General features: G+C 41.8%; 1 protein-coding gene across 4 annotated transcripts in view; it reads right to left on the bottom strand.

Annotated features, from left to right (window-relative positions):
* map3k5 (mitogen-activated protein kinase kinase kinase 5) overlaps window positions 1–23,045 on the bottom strand; it is a 301,679-nt gene that overhangs the window by 212,369 nt on the left and 66,265 nt on the right. For all 4 annotated transcript variants that reach the window (XM_070885461.1, XM_070885460.1, XM_070885463.1 and 1 more), the window contains exons 2-3: window positions 13,886–14,025; window positions 7,797–7,820 (exon numbers count right to left, since the gene is read on the bottom strand). In XM_070885461.1, coding sequence (XP_070741562.1) covers window positions 7,797–7,820; window positions 13,886–14,008 — 147 coding nt within the window. In that variant the 5' untranslated portion in view covers window positions 14,009–14,025. The remainder of the gene's footprint in view (window positions 1–7,796; window positions 7,821–13,885; window positions 14,026–23,045) is intronic.

The raw sequence follows: 23,045 nt of genomic DNA, 5'->3' as shown, positions 1-23,045 counted from the left end.
GTCATACGGCATGGTGGTGTCTCCCTCAAGCTTAGAGATCCTGTGGGTAAAACAAACTCCCAGGTGAGTTGAAGATGACACCCGAGAAGGATTTTGTGAGCAAACCTAAACAGGACGGGACTAAGTCTGGCGCAATACAAGGATTGTTTACTGTAGTCAGAACCAATATAGTTTTAAAGTAGGAGTGTAACATAGAAAATAGGTGCAGGAGTAGGCCATTCGGCCCTTCGAGCCTGCACCGCTATTCAATGAATTCATGGCTGAACATGCAACTTCAGTACTCCATTCCTGCTTTCTCGCCATACCTCTTGATCCCCCTAGTAGTAAGGACTTCATCTAACTCCTTTTTGAATATATTTAGTGAATTGGCCTCAACAACTTTCTGTGGTAGAGAATTCCACAGGTTCACCACTCTCTGGATGAGGAAGTTTCTCCTCATCTCGGTCCTAAATGGTTTAACCCTTATCCTTAGACTGTGACCCCTGGTTCTGGACTTCCCAAACATTGGGAACATTCTTCCTGCATCTAACCTGTCTAAACCCGTCAGAATTTTAAACGTTTCTATGAGATCCCTTCTCATTCTTCTGAACTTCAGTGAATACAAGCCCAGTTGATCCAGTCTTTCTTGATATGTCAGTCTCGCCATCCCGGGAATCAGTCTGGTGAACCTTCGCTGCACTCCCTCAATAGCAAGAATGTCCTTCCTCAAGTTAGGAGACCAAAACTGTACACAATGCTCCAGGTGTGGTCTCACTAAGGCCCTGTACAACTGTAGTAATACCTCCCTGCCACTGTACTCAAATCCCCTTGCTATGAAGGCCAACATGCCATTTGCTTTCTTAATCGCCTGCTGTACCTGCATGCCAACGTTCAATGACTGATGTACCATGACACCCAGGTCTCGTTGCACCTCCCCTTTTCCTAATCTGTCACCATTCAGATAATAGTCCGTCTCTCTGTTTTTACCACCAAAGTGGATAACCTCACATTTATCCACATTATACTTCATCTGCCATGCATTTGCCCACTCACCTAACCTATCCAAGTCACTCTGCAGCCTCATAGCATCCTCCTCGCAGCTCACACTGCCACCCAACTTAGTGTCATCCGCAAATTTGGAGATACTACATTTAATCCCCTCGTCTAAATCATTAATGTACAATGTAAACAGCTGGGGCCCCAGCACAGAACCTTGCGGTACCCCACTAGTCACTGCCTGCCATTCTGAAAAGTACCCATTTACTCCTACTCTTTGCTTCCTGTCTGCCAACCAGTTCTCAATCCACGTCAGCACACTACCCCCAATCCCATGTGCTTTAACTTTGCACATTAATCTCTTGTGTGGGACCTTGTCGAAAGCCTTCTGAAAGTCCAAATACACCACATCAACTGGTTTTCCCTTGTCCACTCTACTGGAAACAGCCTCAAAAAATTCCAGAAGATTTGTCAAGCATGATTTCCCTTTCACAAATCCATGCTGACTTGGACCGATCATGTCTTCTCTTTCCAAATGCGCTGCTATGACATCCTTAATAATTGATTCCATCATTTTACCCACTACCGATGTCTATAATTCCCTGTTTTCTCTCTCCCTCCTTTTTTAAAAAGTGGGGTTACATTGGCTGCCCTCCACTCCATAGGAACTGATCCAGAGTCTATGGAATGTTGGAAAATGACTGTCAATGCATCCGCTATTTCCAAGGCTGCCTCCTCAAGTACTCTGGGATGCAGACCATCAGGCCCTGCGGATTTATTGACCTTCAATCCCATCAATTTCCCCAATACAATTTCCCGACTAATAAGGATTTCCCTCAGTTCCTCCTTCTTACTAGACTCTCTGACTCCTTTTATATCCGGAAGGTTGTTTGTGTCCTCCTTAGTGAATACCGAACCAAAGTACTTGTTCAATTGGTCTGCCATTTCTTTGTTCCCAGTTATGACTTCCCCTGATTCTGACTGCAGGGGACCTACGTTTGTCTTTACTAAGCAGTTGAAAGACGTTTCCTAAAAGGACAGAACTGAGACCGCTGTCATACATGCAGTGTTTACTGTGGCCAAACCCCCGTTCCACAGAATTAAATGTTTCATGAACAAGTTAAAGGAAAAAGAAAATAAGCAGAAACAGTTAGAAGTAGCACAGATAAAGGAAATCCAGCAATTTAAAGGCAAGATTGTTGACCAACCAGCAGCAGTAGCTTGTTCAGAAGCCTTTAAAGTTCCCGCAGAAAGGGACCGTCTCAAGACGGAGAGTGAAAAGAGAACATATGGGAGATATTCACAAGCCACCGACTCCATCCCTCTCCCTAGCATCTGTCTGAGGCTGAACCAGACTGTTCGCAACCTAGGTAGCATATTTGACCCTGAAATTAGTTTCCAGCCACATATCAGTGACATAACTAACTCTCTATTTTCACCTCCGTAACATTGCCCATCTCCGCCCCTGCCTCAGCTCATCTGCTGCTGAAACCCTCATCCATGCCTTCGTTACCTCTAGACTTGACTACTCCAATGCACTCCTGGCTGGCCTCACATATTCTACCTTACGTAAACTTGACATCCTCCAAAACATGGCAGCCCGTGTCCCAACTCGTACCAAGTCCCGCTCACCCATCACCCCTGTGGTCACTGACCTACATTGGCTCCCGGTTAAGCAACGCCTCAATTTCAAAATTCTCATCATTATTTACAAATCCCTCCATGGCCTCGCCCCTCCCTATCTCTGTAATCTCCTTCAGCCCCACAACTCCTCAAGATGTCTGTGCGCCTCAAATTCTGCCCTCTTGAGCATCCCTGATTATAATCGCTCAACCATTGGTGGCTTAGGACCCAAGCTCTGGAACTCCCTCCCTAATCCTCTCTGCCTCTCTACCTCTTTCTCCTCCTTTAAGACGCTCCTTAAAACCTACCTCATCTACTGTAATTTCTTCTTCGGCGGCTCGGTGTCAAATTTATTTGTTTTGTCTTAAAACACCCCCGTGAAGTGCTTTGGGACGTTTTATAACATTAAAGGCGCTATATAAATTCAAGTTGCTGTTGTTATTGAACTCTTCATGATTTTGAACACCTCTGTCAAATCTCCTCTTAGCCTTCTTTGCTCGAAGGAGATCAACCCCAGCTTCTTTAGTCTATCCACCTAACTGTAATCCATCATTCCTGGAACCAATCTAGTAAATCTCTTCTGTACCCTCTCCAAAGCCTTCACGTCCTTCCTAAAGTGTGGTGCCCAGAATTTGACACAGTACTCCAGCTGGGGCCGAACTAGTGTTTGAAATAGAAAGAAAGACTTACATTTATATAGCACCTTTCACGACCACCAGACATCTCAAAGCGCTTTACAGACAGTGAAGTACTTTTGGAGTGTGGTCACTGTTGTAATGTGACCATAACTTCTTGGCTTTTGTACTCTATGCCTCTATTTATAAAGCACTGGATCCCATGTGCTTTATTAATTGCTTTGTCAACCTTTCCTGCCACCTTCAAAGATTTATGCACAAACACCCCCAAGTTCTCTCTCTCTTCTTGCACACCCTTTAAAACTGTACCATTTAGCATGTATTGTCTTTCCATTCTTCCTACCAAAATGTAACTCCTCATACTTTTCTGCCTGTGAATTTCATCTGCCATGTGTCTGCCCATTCCACCAGCCTGTCTATGTCTTGTTATTCTTTTATTAATATGGGATCTTCAATCCCAAAAAGCAAACTTCCATATGTGTAAGGATAGGCAGACATTCTGTTCAAATACCTTTAAGGATAATGAAGGGGGGAAGAAAGGAAAGAATGAGAGTCAGAAGCCCTTTTGAAAAAGAAAGTTACAATAAAACTTAATTTTGGTTCACTATCAGTAACGGAAGCAATTTTCCTCAAATTGAAATGCTCTTTTCATTCTTTACATCCATTAAGGCAGCACTGCACTGCACAAAGAAATGAGGCAAAATGGATGAAATCCCACCATTGGGGAAGATACCCTCTTTTCGTTATGTATAGCATAATCTAGAAATCTCCCTCTCCCCACAATGTTTGGTTTGCATATTCCTGTGTATTTGGATACAAATGGAATTAGAACTCTCGCCATAAATCATATTGCTGCTACCAAAACAGAGGTTACATCAAATAATTTTCTCCATCACATAAACATTCTGATCCCACAAATTCTCTATGCCCTAACCTCATATTTTCAGTGTTAGAATGACGGAAGATAGGGAACAGCCTCAGGAATCAAATCCTGAAACAATTTGAGAGACGAGGAGAGATGAAGGAGGGCAGAAAAATAAGGCATATATATATTTAGATTCAAAAGAAAGAGGTGGCTTGTAGGACTAGATTTTTGTCTTTACCGCCTGGGCGGAGGACAGAAAGGAAAGTCTGGTACAGTGCATCACAGGGCGCTAACAGAACCCACTGGATTCGATTTCCATTCATTTCAATGGGAAGAAAATCAGGCTTGAGTTCTGATGAAAGGTCATCGCCTTGAGATGTTAATGTTTCTTTCTCCACAGATGCCCCCTAACCTGCTGAGTGTTTCCAGCATTCACTGTTTTTATTTCAGAAAATCAGGCTTATTCTGTTAGCAGTACACGGTCCTCTCCACCAGATCTTCCTTTCTGCGCTCAGCTCCAGTGAAGCTTAACGCCCATGCATCTACCGCATTACTTTCTAATGCCGGATTGTATCAGTAGCTCATAACCAAAACTGAACTGCTTGACAGCGAGTTTCTCTCTCTTTCATCTTTTGGGGTCATTTTAACTTTTGCCAATGGTGTAAAACAGGTGGTTATCAGATCAGTCACCAACGTTACACACCCCGCCCAATTTTCTTTTCGCTTCCCAAGTTTTATAGGGCCCAATTTTGGCCAACCCGTTTTTTTGACGCACTGACCCTTTATGCGCCGACTTTGTGTGCTGGAAAGGGCGCCAAAAAACGTTCTTAGTATCCTGGCCCCTCTGCCAAGTGTCCCGGGTCCTGGCGCGGCATCCATGGCAGAGTGGGGGGGGGCGGAGCTGCAGCCCTGCGCTGAAAACACTGCTGGCAGCTGTCCGCATGCGCAGTGGAGTCTGCCGGCATGCTCATCGCCCTCCCAGCGTGTCCTGCAAGCTGTCAGCAGGACCCGATGTTCGCCACCCCTATGGCCGAATGGTCGCCCACGTGCAGCCCAGGCTGTCAGAACCCTACCCGAGATGCCGTCGAGCCCTGCCTTTCCTCTCCCTCCCTCCCCTCCCCTCCCCTCCCCTCCCCCCACCTCCCGATGCCGTCGAGCCCTGCCTTTCCTCTCCCTCCCTCCTCCCCCTCCCGATGCCGTGGAGCCCTGCCTTTCCTCTCCCGATGTCGTGGAGTCCTGCCTTTCCTCTCCTGATGCCGTGGAGCCCTGCCTTTCCCCTCCCGATGCCGTGGAGCCCTGCCTTTCCTCTCCTTCCCTCCCTCGCCCCCCCTCCCGATGCCGTGGAGCCGAGCCTTTCCTCCCCTTCCCACCCCGCCCCCTCCCAGCCTCCCGATGCGTCTTTGCCAGCCGCCCCTATCCCACGCCAAATGGCCTCCCGTTCAGGCCGGCCCGCTGCCTTTTTAAAAAAATCGTACCTAACTGACTTACTCTGGAGCAAACCTTTTGGGGAAAATGGCATTTTTTAAACTTACGTCAGTAAAAACAACTTACGCCAAAAAAATTGATGCAAGTCATGGCCAAAATTGGGCCCATAGTTCTGTAACAACGCTTTGAAAGCAAAGCAAGAATTAATAACGAAAAAATAAACGCACCAAGCTACAAATTCCATTGCAAGTACATGGAAGTAGCTTCAAAATATATCAGAAATACAGGATAAGAACATAAGAACATAAGAATTAGGAACAGGAGTAGACCGTCTAGCCCCTCGGGTCTGCTCCGCCATTCAACAAGATCATGGCTGATCTGGCCGTGGACTCAGCTCCCCATAACCCTTAATTCCCTTATTGGTTAAAAATCTATCTATCTGTGACTTGAATACATTCAATGAGCTAGCCTCAACTGCTTCCTTGGGCAGAGAATTCCACAGATTCACAACCCTCTGGGAGAAGAAATTCCTTCTCAGCTCGGTTTTAAATTGTCTCCCCCGTATTTTGAGGCTGTGCCCCCTAGTTCTAGTCTCCCCGACCAGTGGAAACAACCTCTCTGCCTCTGTTGTAGGCATTAGGCACCCTAAGGCAACGGCACCTGTAGTATAAGGTTAGAACTATATGCAACTTGAATCATAAAATGGCTACCAGTGAAGCCTCAAGGGATTTCTGTTAGCTGAATTAGACCGCATTCCTGGAAACTGATAATTGTTGTTTCCCACACACAGGAATAACAAGCAAATTCTGCAGGTGTCTTTAATCAGCCAGGCCTCAGGACTAAATGTTCTGGTGGAAGTAAGGACAATACGACTCTGTAACAGGATTAAGATAAGGAGGCTACCAAAGACAGCACCCAAGGACAGTAAGATAAAGGGGGGCCTGGAACATGAGTCGTTCCTAGCAACACACCTCTTAGCAACACATCTCTTGGCAACACATGAGCCACTTTACGTTTAGAGACTAACTCTATTTATTGGTCTAATGTAACTGTAGTAAACTGTTGTAAAACATATAAAGATCCATGAAACCCTTTGTTCTGCGGAGTGAAGTGCCTGGATCCAGTCCTGAGGCTTCCTCCCCACTGGCGTTAATAAAGGCCGCATTGGCGTTGGAACCGACTATGAGTGTTGAGTGATTCTTCTGATAAAACACTAACACTAACAACCTCTATCTTGTCTATCCCTTTCATTATTTTAAATGTTTCTATAATATCACCCCTCATCTTTCTGAACTCCAACAAGTAAAGACCCAGTCTACTCAATCTATCATCATAAGGTAACCCCGTCATCTCCGGAATCAGCCTAGTGAATCGTCTCTGTACCCCCTCCAAAGCTAGTATATCCTTCCTTATGTAAGGTGACCAAAACTGCCGCAGTACTCCAGATGCGGCCTCACCAATATCCTGTACAGTTGCAGCAGGATCTCCCTGCTTTTGTACTCCATCCCTCTCGCAATGAAGGCCAACATTCCATTCGCCTTCCTGATTACCTGCTGCACCTGCAAACTAACTTTTTGGGATTCATGCACAAGGAGCCCCAGGTCCCTCTGCACCGTAGCATGTTGTAATTTCTCCCCATTCAAATAATATTCCCTTTTACTGTTTTTTTTTCCCCCCAAGGTGGATGACCTCATATTTTCCGACATTGTATTCCATCTGCTAAACCTTAGCCCATTTGCTTAACCGATCTAAATCTCTTTGCAGCCTCTGTGTCCTCTACACAACCCGCTTTCCCACTAATCTTTGTGTCATCTGCAAATTTTGTTACACTACACTCTGTCCCCTCTTCCAGGTCATCTATGTATATTGTAAACAGTTGTGCTCCCAGCACCGATTCCTATGGCACACCACTAACCACCGATTTCCAACCCGAAAAGGACCCATTTATCCCGACTCTCTGCTTTCTGTTAGCATGGATAGAGAATTGGCTGGCTAATACATTTCCTCTGACTCCGCGTACCTTTATCTTCTGCAGTAACCTTTTGTGTGGCACCTTATCGAATGCCTTTTGGAAATCTAAACACCACATCCATCGGTACATCTCTATCCACCATGCTCGTTATATCCTCAAAGAATTCCAGTAAATTAGTTAAACATGATTTCCCCAAACCTGAGTCCAAGATTTGAGCATAAAGTTTAGCTGGGCACCACCTTTCAGTTAAGATGCATCATTAAACAGTTGTTTAGTCGAGCAAAGCAAAAGTTGTACTTACATTTTTCTTCTGATAAATAATTTCCTGCAAAAAGACAAAGACAAATCAGCCAATAATATTAATATGAAGCATATCATTTATCAAACTTCAACCTATTCACACATATGTTTATTAAAAGGGAAAAAACTGACCCTTACACACAGAGGAAGATCTCAGTATAGTTTCGACAGTGTTTCAGAACATTACAATATTGTGTGATTGCTCTAACTAGTCTGTCTTGGTCTGCTGAAGATTTCAATTAGAGAGCATAACTGTGCAAAGGTAAATCTAGTTTGTAATTTATGTAATGTTGTGAAAACTCTGGCTTATACTTTTCTACTTTTGCTAAGTGTAACAAAAAATTAACTGTCAACTTGGCTCAGTTGTTTGCTTGCTCACTCTAAATTCAAAACTTCTGAGTTCAAACCGGAGTCCAAGATTTGAGCATAAAGTTTATCTGGGCACCACATTTCAGTTAAGACGCTACTTTGAGGCCCTATCTATCTGTTTCAGTGATTTAAGCAGATGAGCAGGGAGTTCTCCCAGTGTCTTGGCCTTTCTGTGCTCATTTACCTACATGGCAACAATGACTGCACTTCAAAAAGTAATTAATTGGTTGCTAAACACTCGAGACTTCCCAAGGAAACGATGTATAAATGGAAATCATTATTTTGACTATTTTGTGCCGATGTAGTTGGATAATAATAGCTATGTAAAAAGAAAGACTTGCATTTCTATAGCACTTTTCACGACCAGTGGACATCCCAAAGCACTTTACAGCCAATGAAATATTTTTTGGAGTGTAGTCACTGTATTTACTTTCTTAAATACATATACATCGCTTTGCCATAATCATATACCTTGTCAATATGGTAGAGAAGAAGTACAGAAGCAACAAAAGTGGTATAAACACTGACATTTCACCCCTAGGACCCAGGCTCAAACCCAACCTCGACTCATGGGATGAAAGCCTTTAAGAGTCCTATGTGAAAGGAGTTTATGTAATCCTAGTCTGATTTCTGGTGGGTATGTACTCTCACCACTTGAATGTTACTAAATAGCAATCTCATTTAGAGTAGCCACGTGGGAAACCAAACTGATGCAATAGGAATCATCTTCTAAGGTTGGGGCCACAAGCAGAGAATCATTTATTCACACAAAGAAAAAGCAGAAAAGCCAAGAACAAGGAAATGAACTGGAGATAGACATAGAAACACACAGTTATGTGGAAGATGGCTTTACTTTTCTGTTCCTTTCCCCTGCTACTCAGTGCTGGAAAATGACTTACTCTACACTGGTTGCCAAGTCCAATCTTACAGCTAACTTTGCTGCAGACTGATGTTTCAAACTGAATGTCCGAAAACAAAAACTACTGAAAAAAAAAGCATCTTTTACTTTGATTGGTGTGAAGATTTGTTCATAAATAAAAATGTATATAAAAAAAACTGCCACTGCTCCAACTGTCATCATCTTTCCTTTTTTGGTTATTAATATTTTTTATGCCACTGAAGTACAAGAATCATGATCCAGAACTGAATTAGAAACTGATCTGCTGATCAACACAATGATAACTGCCCACAAACGGGTGACCTGTACCTCTGATAGTGCAGTGGGACTATTTTTACATTTCGCTAACCAGATTTCACATTGCAGAGACACAAATGTGACAATATAATTCCAAAGTTAGGTCCAGATTGGACTCAACAACAACTTGCATTTATATAGTACCTTTAACATAGTAAAACGTCCCAAGGCACTACACAGGACCATCAAATAAAGCTCAATACCGAGCCACATAAGGATATATTAGGGCAGATAAACAAAAACTTGGTCAAAGAGGTAGGTTTCAAGCAATGTCTTAAATGAGGAAATAGAGGTAGAGAGAATCAGGCAGGGAATTCAAGAACCTAGGCAGTTGAAGGCACGGCCACCAATGGTGGAGCGATGTAAATTGGGGCTGCGTAAGAGGCTAGAGTTGGAGGAGCCCAGAGATCTCGGAAGCTGTAGGGCTGGAAGAAGTTAGAGATATGGAGGGGCGAGACCATAGAGAAATTTGAAAACAAGGATGAAAATTTTAAAATTGCGGTGTTGGCGGACCGGGAGCCAGTGTAGGTCAGTGAGCACAGGGTGATGGGTGAACGGGACTTAGTGCAAGTTAGGATACAAGCAGCAGGGTTTTGGATGAGCTCAAGTTTATGGAGGGAACAAGGTGGGAGGCTCGTCATGAGAGCGTCGGAGTTCTCAATTCTAGAGGTAACAAAGGTATGAATGAGGGATTCAGCAGCAGTGAGGCAGGAGCAGAGATAGGCGATGTTATGGAGGTGGAAATAGGCGGTCCTATTGAAGGAGAGCATATGGGGTCGGAAGCTCAGCTCAGTATCAAATAGGATGCCAAGGTTGTGAACAGTCGGGTTCAGCCTGAGACAGTTGCCAGGGAGAGGGATGGAGTCAGTGGCTAAGGAATGAAACAGTGCCGGACTGTCACACATGCTTGTGTTTAACTTCATTTGGAGTGTAACGCATGCTACATAAAATAAACTGTTCAGGTGATTCTTTGGACCTCCTGGGCATTTTATGAGCCCTTTTTAATGTTTTGGAAAAGAAAATACTCCCACCGTTGCTCTCAAAACATAAAAACGTTAGTGGCCAGAAGCAGAGCAGTCCGCATAAGCATACTGTCCTGGGCAGGTATAGTACAATTCACAGCCAGGTAATATAACAGGGGTCTTGCCAGATGTGCTTTGCACTGTATAGCTGTCTCTGGCCGGTACTGCAGGATAACTAGTGACTTAGTGGAATGGCTATCGCCCAACTGAGACACACTTTGAACAACAGTAGTTCAGATTAATACACCCAATGCAACAATTCACACAACCAATCTCAAAACATAGAATCTTTTCTCAAACGCAAAGAAAAGTTCATTTATTTTTGTAGCCTTTAGAGGAGAGTGGGGAGAGAAAAATTATTCCAGATTGAAAGCACCTTCCATCCAACACTCATAATTCTCCTCTAGGTGTTACATTAAATATTTTGAAATATTTTGTGATTTGTTTTTTTTCCCCCAAATGTCTGGAATGCCAATCCTAAGAAAGAATTGATATTACATCTTTCATCACCTCAGGACATGCCAAAGCACTTTGCAGCCAATTAAGTACCTTTTGAAGTGTAGTCACTGTTGTAATTTTGGGAAGCTCCATCTTGGGCCACTCCGACCTGCGAGATAACATCTCCGCAGGTTGGGGCTATAAAAAGAGCTGGAGCATGCCACTGCAGCTTCCAGCGCGAGCTGACACAAATGTGCGACGGCTTCGAGGTGGGCGACGTCATCAGGACCCAGGTCGCTGTTTGGAGCGTGGGCAGGAACATCGGCAGGGCCCTGGTACAGCAGAGGAGTGGGAAGGTCGTGGCGGACTTGCAACGAGTGATCGGGGTGGAGGAGCGATGAGGGATCGTGGCTGAGATTTGGTGGGTGATCGTGGCGGAGGTTCTGCGAATGTTTGATGCGGAGCTGCGGCAGGAGAACATGGCAGAGGTGCGGCGAATGTTTTTTGGCAGAGGAGCGGCGAGAAATCATGGCGGAGGTGCGTCGAATGAGGGTACAGTGCCCAGAAGAGGCGAGGGCCCAGGGGCAGCACGGGCCAGCCCACATTGCGATATGTGTGTGCACTAGGTCCATGCAGCAGAGCAGGTCTCCAGTCATCCTGGTTAACCCTTACCACTGGATAAAGGCCTAGCTCTGTCAAGCCCATGTGGTGGCTGACGTGCAACGGTCACCACATGTTAAAAAAAATCCATGCCTAGCAACTTCCACCCCCTCAATTGGAGTTCAGGACTGGAACATCAGATCCTTTATTGAAACATTTGTGAACTCATGTGGCAGCAAGTCATCTTCGTTCGAGGGGCCGCCTATGATGATGATGTTGATGTTGGGAAACGCACCAGCCAATTTGCGCACAGTAAAGTCGCACAACAGCACTAAGATAAATAACCAGATAGAATGCTGTGATAAGTAAAACTGCCAATCCCACAGCACAAAACATACTCAGCTGAAAGTTATGTTGCTAACCAACTTTCCAGTAGAGGCATGTGCTGCACTTAAAAAGGAGTACTTATATAATTCATTCATGTGCTGTGGCTGCAAGTAAAAACATGCCATGATTTAGCTTAGAGTTAACATACTTTAAATGATTACTATCATCGATATATCAATTAAATGTTCTGTTCATAGGAGCACAGTTGGACTGTTCATACTGTAATTTAATATTTTTTTTACAAAAGTTCTTAGTCACATTTGTGCTGTTTGCTAAGGTAGGTCAAATTGGGAGTGAATTTCCATGAGAGTTCTCCTGCTTGTCCTTCATAACTTCCTTTATGCCGTTTTTCCATGGTTGCTGCAGCTCTTCTAGCAAAGTTATGATGGACAAGCGTGAAAACTCGCACAACAATTTACTCGCTCTGTCTCTACATTGATCCTTGGCTAACAAACAAGAAAATGCTGGAAATAGACAGCAAGTCAGTCAGTCAGGTTACTAAATGCCCTGCTTAGCATTTAGGATTCAGTTCTGATGAATAATGTACACCCAAATACTAATTTTTTGTTCTCTTTACAAATTCAAACTGACAAGGAAATTGGATAGGCACTTGAGGGAATTAAACTTGCACGTCTACGGGGATAGAGTGGGGAAATGGGACTGACTGGATTGCTCTACAGAGAGCCAGCATGGACTTGATTGACCAAATGGCCTCCTTCTGTGCCGTAATGGTTCTATGACCTAATGTGTATTTCAAGCATTTGCAGTTTTTTCCCTTTGTTATTTCCCTTGGTTAATATTCTCTAGCTCCAGAAAATGTGTGCCCTGAAGCTACTGTTGCCAAGTAGAAAATGTATTGCCATTTTCAATGACACTACCCACTGTAAACAAATAGCATTATTCAGAGTTTTCTGACACATTCCTCCCACACTTACACGGTTGGAAGGCCCAAATCAGATAAGCTCAGCAGTTACAGTGCAAAATATGTGTTTCCTAATTGTACAGCACTTCATAGAAGCAAGTCCTATGGAATCCACCACAATTATATGACAAGGTAGATTCTTCTTTATATGCCAGTGAATTTAACAGAAATCACAAATGCCACAAAATGGCAACCAGTGTAAAATAATCTTTTTAAACTTTATTTAATAGGGTTTGAAAGCAATCCAACTCACTACCTTTAAACATTCTAGTCGTAATAAAAAGTCATACAACTCTTCAATAACATTACTATTCTCACCACTACTTAGACACCTAAACAAAGCCCTGAACATGTTTAATCAAGCATTCACATGGTGCCATTTTACCTCATCACACAACATTTGGAGTGGGACTGCACACAACACGCTCAATGCATGCAGCTATGTCAAATAGCCTCAGTTAGCATTCAACCTCCTTCCACGATGTCCAACAGCCCCCTACATTACAAATGCACTACTCCTGTACATTCTAAAGGTGCCACATAGCCTCATGAGAAACCACCAGAGACCTGGATTATCTGAACCGTGGAAAATTGAGCAACATGGATGCAGAAAAAGCCACAGTGGATTGAGAGCAGAGAGGAGAAAATTGTTACCTGCAACAGGTAGAAACACGATGGGAGATTGTTCTTGTGACAAGTGGGGAAAGTTTAAAAAGAACAAGGGAGAAACAAAAGATGCAAGATAGAAGGAAAACAAAAAGATTGATAATCAATAACTCAATATGGAAAAAATAAATTGGGAGAAGAACTGCTTTTTGAGGAAAACAGCTAAATAAAAATAGGTTGAGATGATAATTAAATGAAACACAGAAAAAAAGTACCAAACAATAAATCAAAGAGATAGTTGAGTTGGTGCCTAGGATAAATACTGGTGAATTGGAGATGGTGGATGGGTTTCTGGTTTCTTTCCAAACAATTTCCACCACTGACAGTATCCCTCATGATTCAGTGGAAATTAGCTCTAAATTCACCAATAAAAGTGTTTTTTAAGTCGAGAACAAGTTTATTTCTGTGATGGGAGAAGCGACCTTTTATACCATTGTAATATCCAATTTACGTAGCACCGAAAAATTCGAGCCAATGCCGCCTAACTTTACCTGTAGTGACTGAAGTGTGTCTGAATTTGTATCACAGTATAAAATAATGTTATTTGCCATGCTGAAGCTCTCCCGCACTCCAAGATGGTAGAACAGGGAAGGTTGACGGAAAGCATCACTCATCTCCACCACAGCGATATCTGCAAACAAAAAGTGGCAAAGTGACTAAATTCTGGTTAAATACGGTTTAAAAATTAAACTATTAAACGGGAAAGAGAAAGAAACTTGGCTGAATCCCAATTCTTTGATGTGTATCATCCATTTGGAACCAATGAGGGGAATTATTCTGCACCACTGCAGCACTTTGAAGTCAATGAAATCTCTAAATGCCACTGTCATCGACATTAGAAAACTAATCTTGGTACGCTTTATTTGTTCCATTGGTTTGTCAGAAAGCATGTTTGTCAATTATGGTAAAAGAAAACGTTGACATCAAACAGTTCCTTAGCTTTTCTGTGTACATAGATGACTCAGCACAGCTGCATGAAACCAAGCATTGTCAAACAACAGCTCTTATCACTATGCACAGAGCAAAACAAGTGATGTATACAGAAAAGCAAAACAATACTGAAACACACAGCATATAGAGCAGATTTTGGAATTCAAATACTAATGGTCTGATTATTTTGGTTCACTGCTATGGAGATTCAATTCTTTATTTTTTTAGCCAGTATTCCCTAAATTGTCAACAATTCCTGATGCAAATTTAATAAGACCTGACTTTTGATTAGAGACTGCCAAATGCAAATATTCCATTAAGGCATGCAGAAAGTGAAGCAACATATTTGGCCGTGTTAGATATCCAGAGACAACAGTCAAAAAAGTTATACAGCATTTCTGGTACACACCTTGGTCAATTAGCGTAGGAAATACCTGAACAAATCTCAAACTTAAATAAAAAAAAGACAGAAATCCAGAAAAATATATATTTTTTCTCTTAACCAGGACCATAAATAAATAAAACAAGCTGGTTGACACAAACATATACGCAACCCAGGTCACCTCTAAAGCTGCATCCTACACAACTTATTTCACAAAATAGCACTATGAAATGAGGGACAACTATGGATTTCATGGTAATGCCCTGTACAATGGCCATTTGAAGGATCCAAAACATGAAATACCATCAGCATTAATCTTTACTATTGTTACTTAAAGTGTGCTTTCCTCAGCAATCCAGTGGCTTGCACATACACATTGCCTCAGGATACCCAAGGTAGGGCAAGCCTGTTTTTTTGAGAGATTTTTTCCAGACAAATGGGGCATTTGGGAATACATTTTTTACAGTCACTTTGTAACAGTTTTTGATGAAGACCATTAAATGCTGAGCTGGCTTCTGATTAGAAACTTATTCTATAGATAGCACCCATAGTGTTTTTCACTGGGTGAGACATAGCACATTTGGTACTGGAGAAATCAGACATGCAACTGGAATCTCACGCTGGGGAGTGGAGGCCCCACATAAATCTACCCCAGGCTCTAGAGTCTGCAGACTCACATCTCAAGGATCTTGTGCTAAAAAGGATTCTGGATCAGCAACACACTCACATGGAGGCACAGACTACAATCTCAAACAACCTGAAATTGATGGCAGGTGTCACACCAGTCGTCAATTATATCCTCAGTGCATATATCCAAGGTAGATTTGACATATTGCAGTCCTATTTGGAGTGAGCTATGGTAGCAGAAACATCTGCATCCATCCCCCTGACAGAAAGGCCTCCAGACCAGACCACATGGATGATTTGACCACTGGCCTTGTCCTTGGGGAACAATTTAAACAAAATGATGGCATCCATCTTTCAAGAGATTCAGGAGCAGCCTGTTTCAAGGTCCACACGATTAAACAAATACCAACAAATCTGCCCTCCCATTTATCAGCAGATCCAGGACCCAGCACAAGTGGGGCGACTAGAGTCCACCTTCATGACGCCGTCCTCTCGCATAATGAGTCCATGTGACCTTCCCAGCCAGCCCTCTCAGATGCCATCGCATGTAGGCTACGGTACACAGGAGGAGGCTACTCACACACCTGCAGTCATAGTAGAGCCTCGCAAGACTCTGAAGTCCTAAGATGAGGGCCAGTTCTGTCCAAGAGGATCATGGTGCAACACATGTGTCTTGGGTCCTCGGGTTGCACTTTGATACAGTGTCAACATTGGTTTGAGAATAGCAGAGACACACCAGGGGTAGGCATGATGGTTAAAAAAACAAATATACATGAAGTGTACACACACATATGTACACACACACGTGTGGTCAGTGGACTATGTTACACACACACGTGTGGCCGGCAGACTATGTAATACATACACGTGTGGTCGGTAGACTATGTTATACACACACACACATACACATACACGTCGGTAGACGATGTTGAAAGGCTACCACCTTATTCAGCATGCTTCAATCAACTCATCTTCCTCGTGCTCTTGTTCTTTCCCCATTATAAAGGACATATATGGGAATGTCCATAGTGTGACCCATAGTAAGGACTCCATGACCGAAGGGCAAATGATTTCCCTGCCCAGAACTGCAGAAAGGCAGTTTGCAGAGTCCTTTCTTAGCAGCATCACCGAGAATAGATTTCTGTAGCCACTTCAGTGAAAGCTGATAGTTCAGACAGTTTATTTTTCCAAAAAGAAAAACGAACTCTAAACCGACAACTTAAAAATGAGACCTACACGCTTGCTGCACTCTAAGGCTCTACTGTGAGCTGTTGAAAATTAAATTACATCTTGCAGATGCTCTCCTGCACCCATAGGTACTAATATGGGTAGGTGTGTACTGCCCCTCTGACACCAAAGGGGCAGCAAGCATAAATCCGGCAGTCAATTTCAATATTTATAGTGTCAATCTACAAGCATGTCACACTATTTGAAAGGACTGCTCCTCAACTTTTGGCTCCATTTCAGTCCCACACTCCTGATCTTTGGCCACACAAAGGTGGGTGGGTAGGTCAGAGGAGCTCCTCGTGCATCTGCTCCAGGACCTGGCCAAGGTGGCCATCTACAGGTCCAGGTTGGACATGGCCCATGGGCGGGGGGGGGGGGTTCGCTCTGGTTTTCTGCCCCATTCCGCGATCTTGTCTGGGTGGCCCCGGAGAGGGCGCATGCAATGTCTGTTGGGCACCGCAGGGACTGGAGTGTTTTGTTAATGTCCAGAATACCAATGTTATTTAATCTGATGAGTTTCCTTTTGCTTAGGTTCTGTTATTAGCTGTGCCCCTTTAAAAAGGGGGGACATTTATTTGCTTTTTGGTCGATGTCACTGGGGAAATCCAGTGCATACTTATTGGTTGCATTATAAAAGGCATACCAGATCTCACTACCACTTCAAAAACTCACACAAATATCATTAAGGCTTAAACCATTGTATGGAATTAAATATCTAACAAAATTCTAACTGACGTCTTACCAGTACCAATTACTTATATTCTCAATTTTATTTGAAAACTAAAATGGATACAATTTGTGTCAGAAACATTCACTCTCAGATCCGGTATAAACTTATCACAAGCTGCTTTTCTAAGATTTTAGAATATATTGAATCTGTAACAGTACTATTTCTTTCCAGAATGACATGCCTGAAATGGATGCGTTGTAAGTCAAATATGGATGCCTCACCCAGGGCAGGGCCAGTCATGATGCTGTGCAGTCTGCCACCAGCTCAATGTGCAGCATAGCGCAGACAGCTTCTTTAACCTATCAGGTACAGTAAATATAAAGTACTGCATAATTTCATTTATGTTGCAGCAATACTGCAGCTACTGTTGGAACACTAGCTTCATCTACAAGAGTTGTTGCAAGGGGTCTGCACCAAGTTATACTGTTCACTTGAGCTGCTCTCTTCATATGCAAAATGGGCCTCTATGCATGCGTACTCTGCACATGCATGAAAAGAGCCCTGTTCAATGGCACCCCACAGGCAGTGAAATCTAAAGTTATCAAAGAATGAATCATACTGTTGGCCCTTTACCAACACTGAATATTTGAAGGCTCTCCAGTAGACAGCCTAAGAAAAAGGTTTTAAAAGTCTGCTGTATCTGAAACCTATGGAGATCAATACATGTCAAGATTAGTCACCTTGAATTGCAGTTAAACAATACAATCTGTGTCTGTGCAATGTGAACACCATGCTGAATTGACATATAGTATGGTGCTAATAATGCCATCGGCCCCTGATGTTCGGCTCTGGTGCAGCCAGTGATAACACCAAAGGTAAACCTGGAAGTTTCACTCGAGCTAGCCGACTAAAAATCATTCTTCCCAGCCAATCGCCATAGTGATTCTGACAGGCTTATCTATGGTGTTGCCACCCGCTGCGTAAAAGCTGCATTAGGAGCCAGGGCACAACACAATGGGCCTGAAATCATGCTCCCCACGCACGCGTATGAAGTGCGCAGGCACCAGTGGTGTCCCCACAAGTTCCGGGTTTAGGCATGCGAAGTGCATGCACCTAAACCCGGCACTTGCGATCTGTCAAACGTTATTTTGACAGATCGCATGCATGCGAAGGAAAAGGACCTCCGCAGGCACAGAGTTGGTCCTGCCCAACAAATGCCCTTCAAATTCTTACGCTGATAAAAGCAGGCATAAGGCCTGCTTTTATCAGCACAAGAGTTTTAACAAAAATAGAAAAATAAAATGTTATCATGCATTTATATATTAAAAATGCTGCCCATTAAGATACATTTATTTTTAGCCCTGTTAAAACATTTTTTTTTAATTCAAAACTTTTTTTTGGTATAAAATATTTAATTAAATTGCATTTTAATTAATTTTAAATATGTAATGTGTTTTAAAATTTCTTTTTCCATATGTGTGTGTTTTTGGGAGTATTCCCATTGATACTTATGGCAGCTCTGTACATACAGAATTACTATACGAGAGGATCCCCCTACTCTGATAGGTATAAAGTACTATACAGAGGAAGGAAAAAAGCAGAAGTGAGTGCTCCATAAATGGTGTTCAAATAGCTAACAATGAAATGGATAGAGATCTAGAGCTATTGGAAGACTTGCTGCTGAATATATGCAATCATTGCAGAGAAGCATACAGCAATGTAAATAAAATATTGAACTCTGCAGCCTGAGCATGTTGAAGAAAGTCATGTCAGAAAATCCATATGGATTCTGCAGCCATATGCATGTGTATCAAGAAAAGCACTGAAGACTTTTAATGCATTAGTTGCTGTTATAGGATTGAAATTATAGGATAAATATTATAAAAGGTTTAGAAATGTAAAATTTGCCAAATTATAAAAGGAGGAAGAGATATTGTCTTCCTTTTTTCACATAGAATCGTAGAATGATACAGCACAGAAGGAGGCCATTCAGCTCATTGCACCTCTTTGAAAGAGCTATCCAATAATTATTTTTTTTGATATAAGAGACATCCCTTCTTAGGGGAATGGTAAAGATGACAGGAAAGGGTGTAGTCTTGTAATGGATATTTACTAGAGTCAAAGAAAAAGCTGGTATCAATTAAAGTGACTATGAAGCTGTCGGACTGTCGCAAAAAGCCAACTCATTGCTTAGGTATTTTAATACTTTTACTTATGGTTCTTTAAAATATGCAATTCGATAATTTTTCAGCAGTTTAAAAAAATGTTTTTATGACTGAAGTTTTTACTAATATGACACCAAATAAATCATAGAAATTCTGGTGGTCAAATATTAAATTGTAAAGTTAAATTCAGCAGCCATACATGGTGTTCTGAAGATTTAGAAAATACTTGTATGAATTGGGGCTTTTTAACATTCGTTTTGGGATATTAGGTAAAATACTATGATTTATTTTTCTTTATCCAATTTTGCACAAAAATCGAATTTAAGCAAGTGCAGCAGTAGTTTGGGGTTGCTATATTAAGGCATCAAGTAGTTTCCTTCCACCCACACACAATGACCTTTGGATAGTTGCGGTATCAAAATATCAGGGTGACAGACACCATCTTAAAGATAATTAGTTGAGGAGACAAAAACTCAAAATTAATTTGAGGGAAGTCAAGTGGGATACTGGAGAAATGCACAGCCTGCAATATTGCATACAAGCCTTCACTTGATTCAATGCAAAATTCCCAGAGTACACTGTATTCACTGTAAATCAGCAGGATTACGAGAACCTAATCCATGTTTGAAATATGGGGAAGAATGCAAGATCTTGTTTCCAATATTGCAATCGGTTATTTTAATTAATTAATTATTGGTAGTTGAAAAGGAGTATATTTGCATACAGCTAACACAATTGGAACTAAGATACGCAGAAATCCAAATTTAGTTGTTTTAGCAAATTTGAACACACCATTTGAATAAACTGAGAACAGTCAATATCCCTTTCAGGAACATGTTTGTGGAATTTACAAATTTATCATGTAAAAAGCAAGGTAATCAGCCAGCATGACGTTTCAGATCACTTACGTTTTCATAGTTTTTGTCATTAAATGTTAGAGAGCTGCTACTACATGCTGTTTATATTCCATTTCTAACCAGAACTGGTGCTGTTGATTATAGTTTATTTTTGCTTTCACGACCCAAATCCACTATGATTATTTCAAAGATCAAATTCACCGGTCTCACTTTCATACCACAATAACAGATTAATATGATAGCTGACAATAGTGGTGTGTTCATAAGGCAAACCAAAAGGGACTCAATGGATGCGAATAAAGATAGCAGGGAACAGAAAATAACCACCAAGTTTAAGGAATGGAGCAGGAGAGAGAGAGAGAGAGAGAGAGTGTGAAAGTGAGAGTGAGAGTGAGAGAGCAATACAGAGTGATAGAAGAGAGAAAAGAACAGAAAACAGGAAAGATCAGCCCCCTTCCCTCGAAGAGCGAGATGACATCAAAACTCATGGGTCTCTTTTGGCTTCTTTTCCTTACAAGTCTCTTTCACTCCATGGACTTTGTGCATTTGGTAACTTTTAGTTTTTACTTTTAGACTTAATTATTGCTCAATTACATAAATGGCAAATAACTATTTTAAGAGCACAATACTGGTGTTGTCAACTGCTTGAAAGTCACATTGCTCAGCCCATGGAACAGCTATCACCAACCATCACAGGACCCACCCTCTCCCCACCCACTAAAGGTTAAATTGAAAAAAAAATGTTTTCAATGTGATTACCACCTTCTATCACCACACCAAACATACTTTACAGATTTTTTTTTTAAACATATAAATTACATTTAGGACATTGAATTTTTTATTCATAACCAAGTATAAACAGAAAATAATTGGGACTTGATACATTATTTATTTAATCGGCACAGTTGACAGTTAATTTATATTACAGTCACAGTGGAGTTTCACTGACAGTACTACACTACAAAAATGCAACCTCTTAAGCGGAGTGTATGGTAGGGAGGGAAGGAGGTGGGGCCAGTTTCACTTATGGGCTGTCTCTGCACCAATACTACACAATATAAACCTGTTGCATTTGATTGACCTTTTAATGTTGGTGTGTGGTAGATGATCTCAAGGCTGCATTCATACCAATTGTTATATACTGCAGCTGGTGTGAAATCATCTTTTTTGAATTTTAAAAATGTTTTCCAGGCATTTTGAGGTGAGTAAGAAGTGAGCAGGACATTCCCAATTCAATATTAATTGTAAAAAGATCTTGTAAACTCTTACATGTGGTGAGAGAGCCTCATTTTCATTCTTGTAATTCACTTCATGGGTATCTGCTATTTCAGGGTTAACTTTACACCAGACTGTTGCTCCATAGATGCATCAGACAAGGATCCCATAGAGGATTACATACATAAACATTCAGAACCAGTCTGAGTGGAAATCACTCATTCGGTAAGTTAGTACTGTACTGTCTGCTTATTCAGCTAGGGCTGACATTCCCTGGCACAGACAACTCCTTTAGTCCTCAATGCCAATCTCTGGCATGTGAAACCATTCCATAATCTCAGTGAAACAGTGCCCTAATACCAAAAAACCCCTTAAATATACAAGCCAAATAAAAAAGATCCTGTGACAATTCCTGCACAAAATGTACATGTGCAGGGAGGACATTTTGATTCACTTCGACTGGAACTATAACTACACTCGGTGCAATCTCAAAACAGCCCAGAGTGGGTCTCGTACTGCTTGGCTTTCGTGTGCTTTGTTACACAGGCACTTCTGTGTTGAGGTGTACCCAAAATAATTTTGCATCAACAGAAAAATGGCTCACAGAACTGCATCCTAATTCACTCAGCAACAAGTCTGCACTACCACATTGATAAGATGGGGAATCTTATATATTTTTTAACATGACTTTAAATGGATAGAATAAATGAGTGTTATAAACTTGCTTCAGCCTACAATTTTTCTAAGGAAAGCTCACTGTATATGTTGCCAAATGCACTATAATCAAGTTATGTGGGCCAAAGTCCCAAAACCTTTGAACTCAAGCCAATCAAATTAATAATTCTTTGAAGGGCAATGCGTATGTTAGACATTAACTGCAGCCAATGCCAATCAGATTTCAAATGCTGTCAAAAGCAAATCGAACATCATGCATTTAGGAGATTGCAGTTCACATCCTATCTTACTTGTGTTCAGAAAAATGCTGACTATCTTAATTGTCTGACCATCGAGGATAAAATGTTTGATTGGTAAACAGATCTCCTTTAACATCAAAGATAGCCCTATAATTGAAGCAAAGTGTTGTAGTCCCCAGTCGCACTAGCTCAAACAGGTGAGGAAGCAAATAGGAGCTCCATGTGTGGCCATTTCCCACATAAGGCCCAGAGACCGAGTCACAAGCTACTGAAAAGAACTACAAGGATTTTAGTCACTTGTTTTAAAGTAGATTATATATCATGCGAGTCTAGTATTGTATTTTTAAGACTTAGCTTTTTGACTAAGCTTTTAGTCACCTTTCCTAATATCTTATGTGGCTTGATATCAAATTTTGTTTGATAATGCCCCTGTGAAGCACCCTGGGATGTATAAATGCAAGTTATTATTATTAGTATTGTGTCTTGCTTGTAAATAAATGTAATTACTTATTTTTGACTATAAAGGTCTGATAGTATGATATTTGCCACCTTTCAAAGTAGATTGGAGAATGTAGTGGCATTCTGTGGTCTCTGGTGAATGTGCTGTAATTATGGGGTAATTATTGCCCCCACTATCTCACTCACAACATGTATAAGGGTACAT

This window comes from Pristiophorus japonicus, chromosome 7 (genome assembly GCF_044704955.1).
Source record: "Pristiophorus japonicus isolate sPriJap1 chromosome 7, sPriJap1.hap1, whole genome shotgun sequence".
Lineage (NCBI taxonomy): Eukaryota > Metazoa > Chordata > Chondrichthyes > Pristiophoridae > Pristiophorus > Pristiophorus japonicus.
Note: the sequence above shows the minus strand (reverse complement) of the source record. Positions and strands in the feature narration are given on the sequence as shown.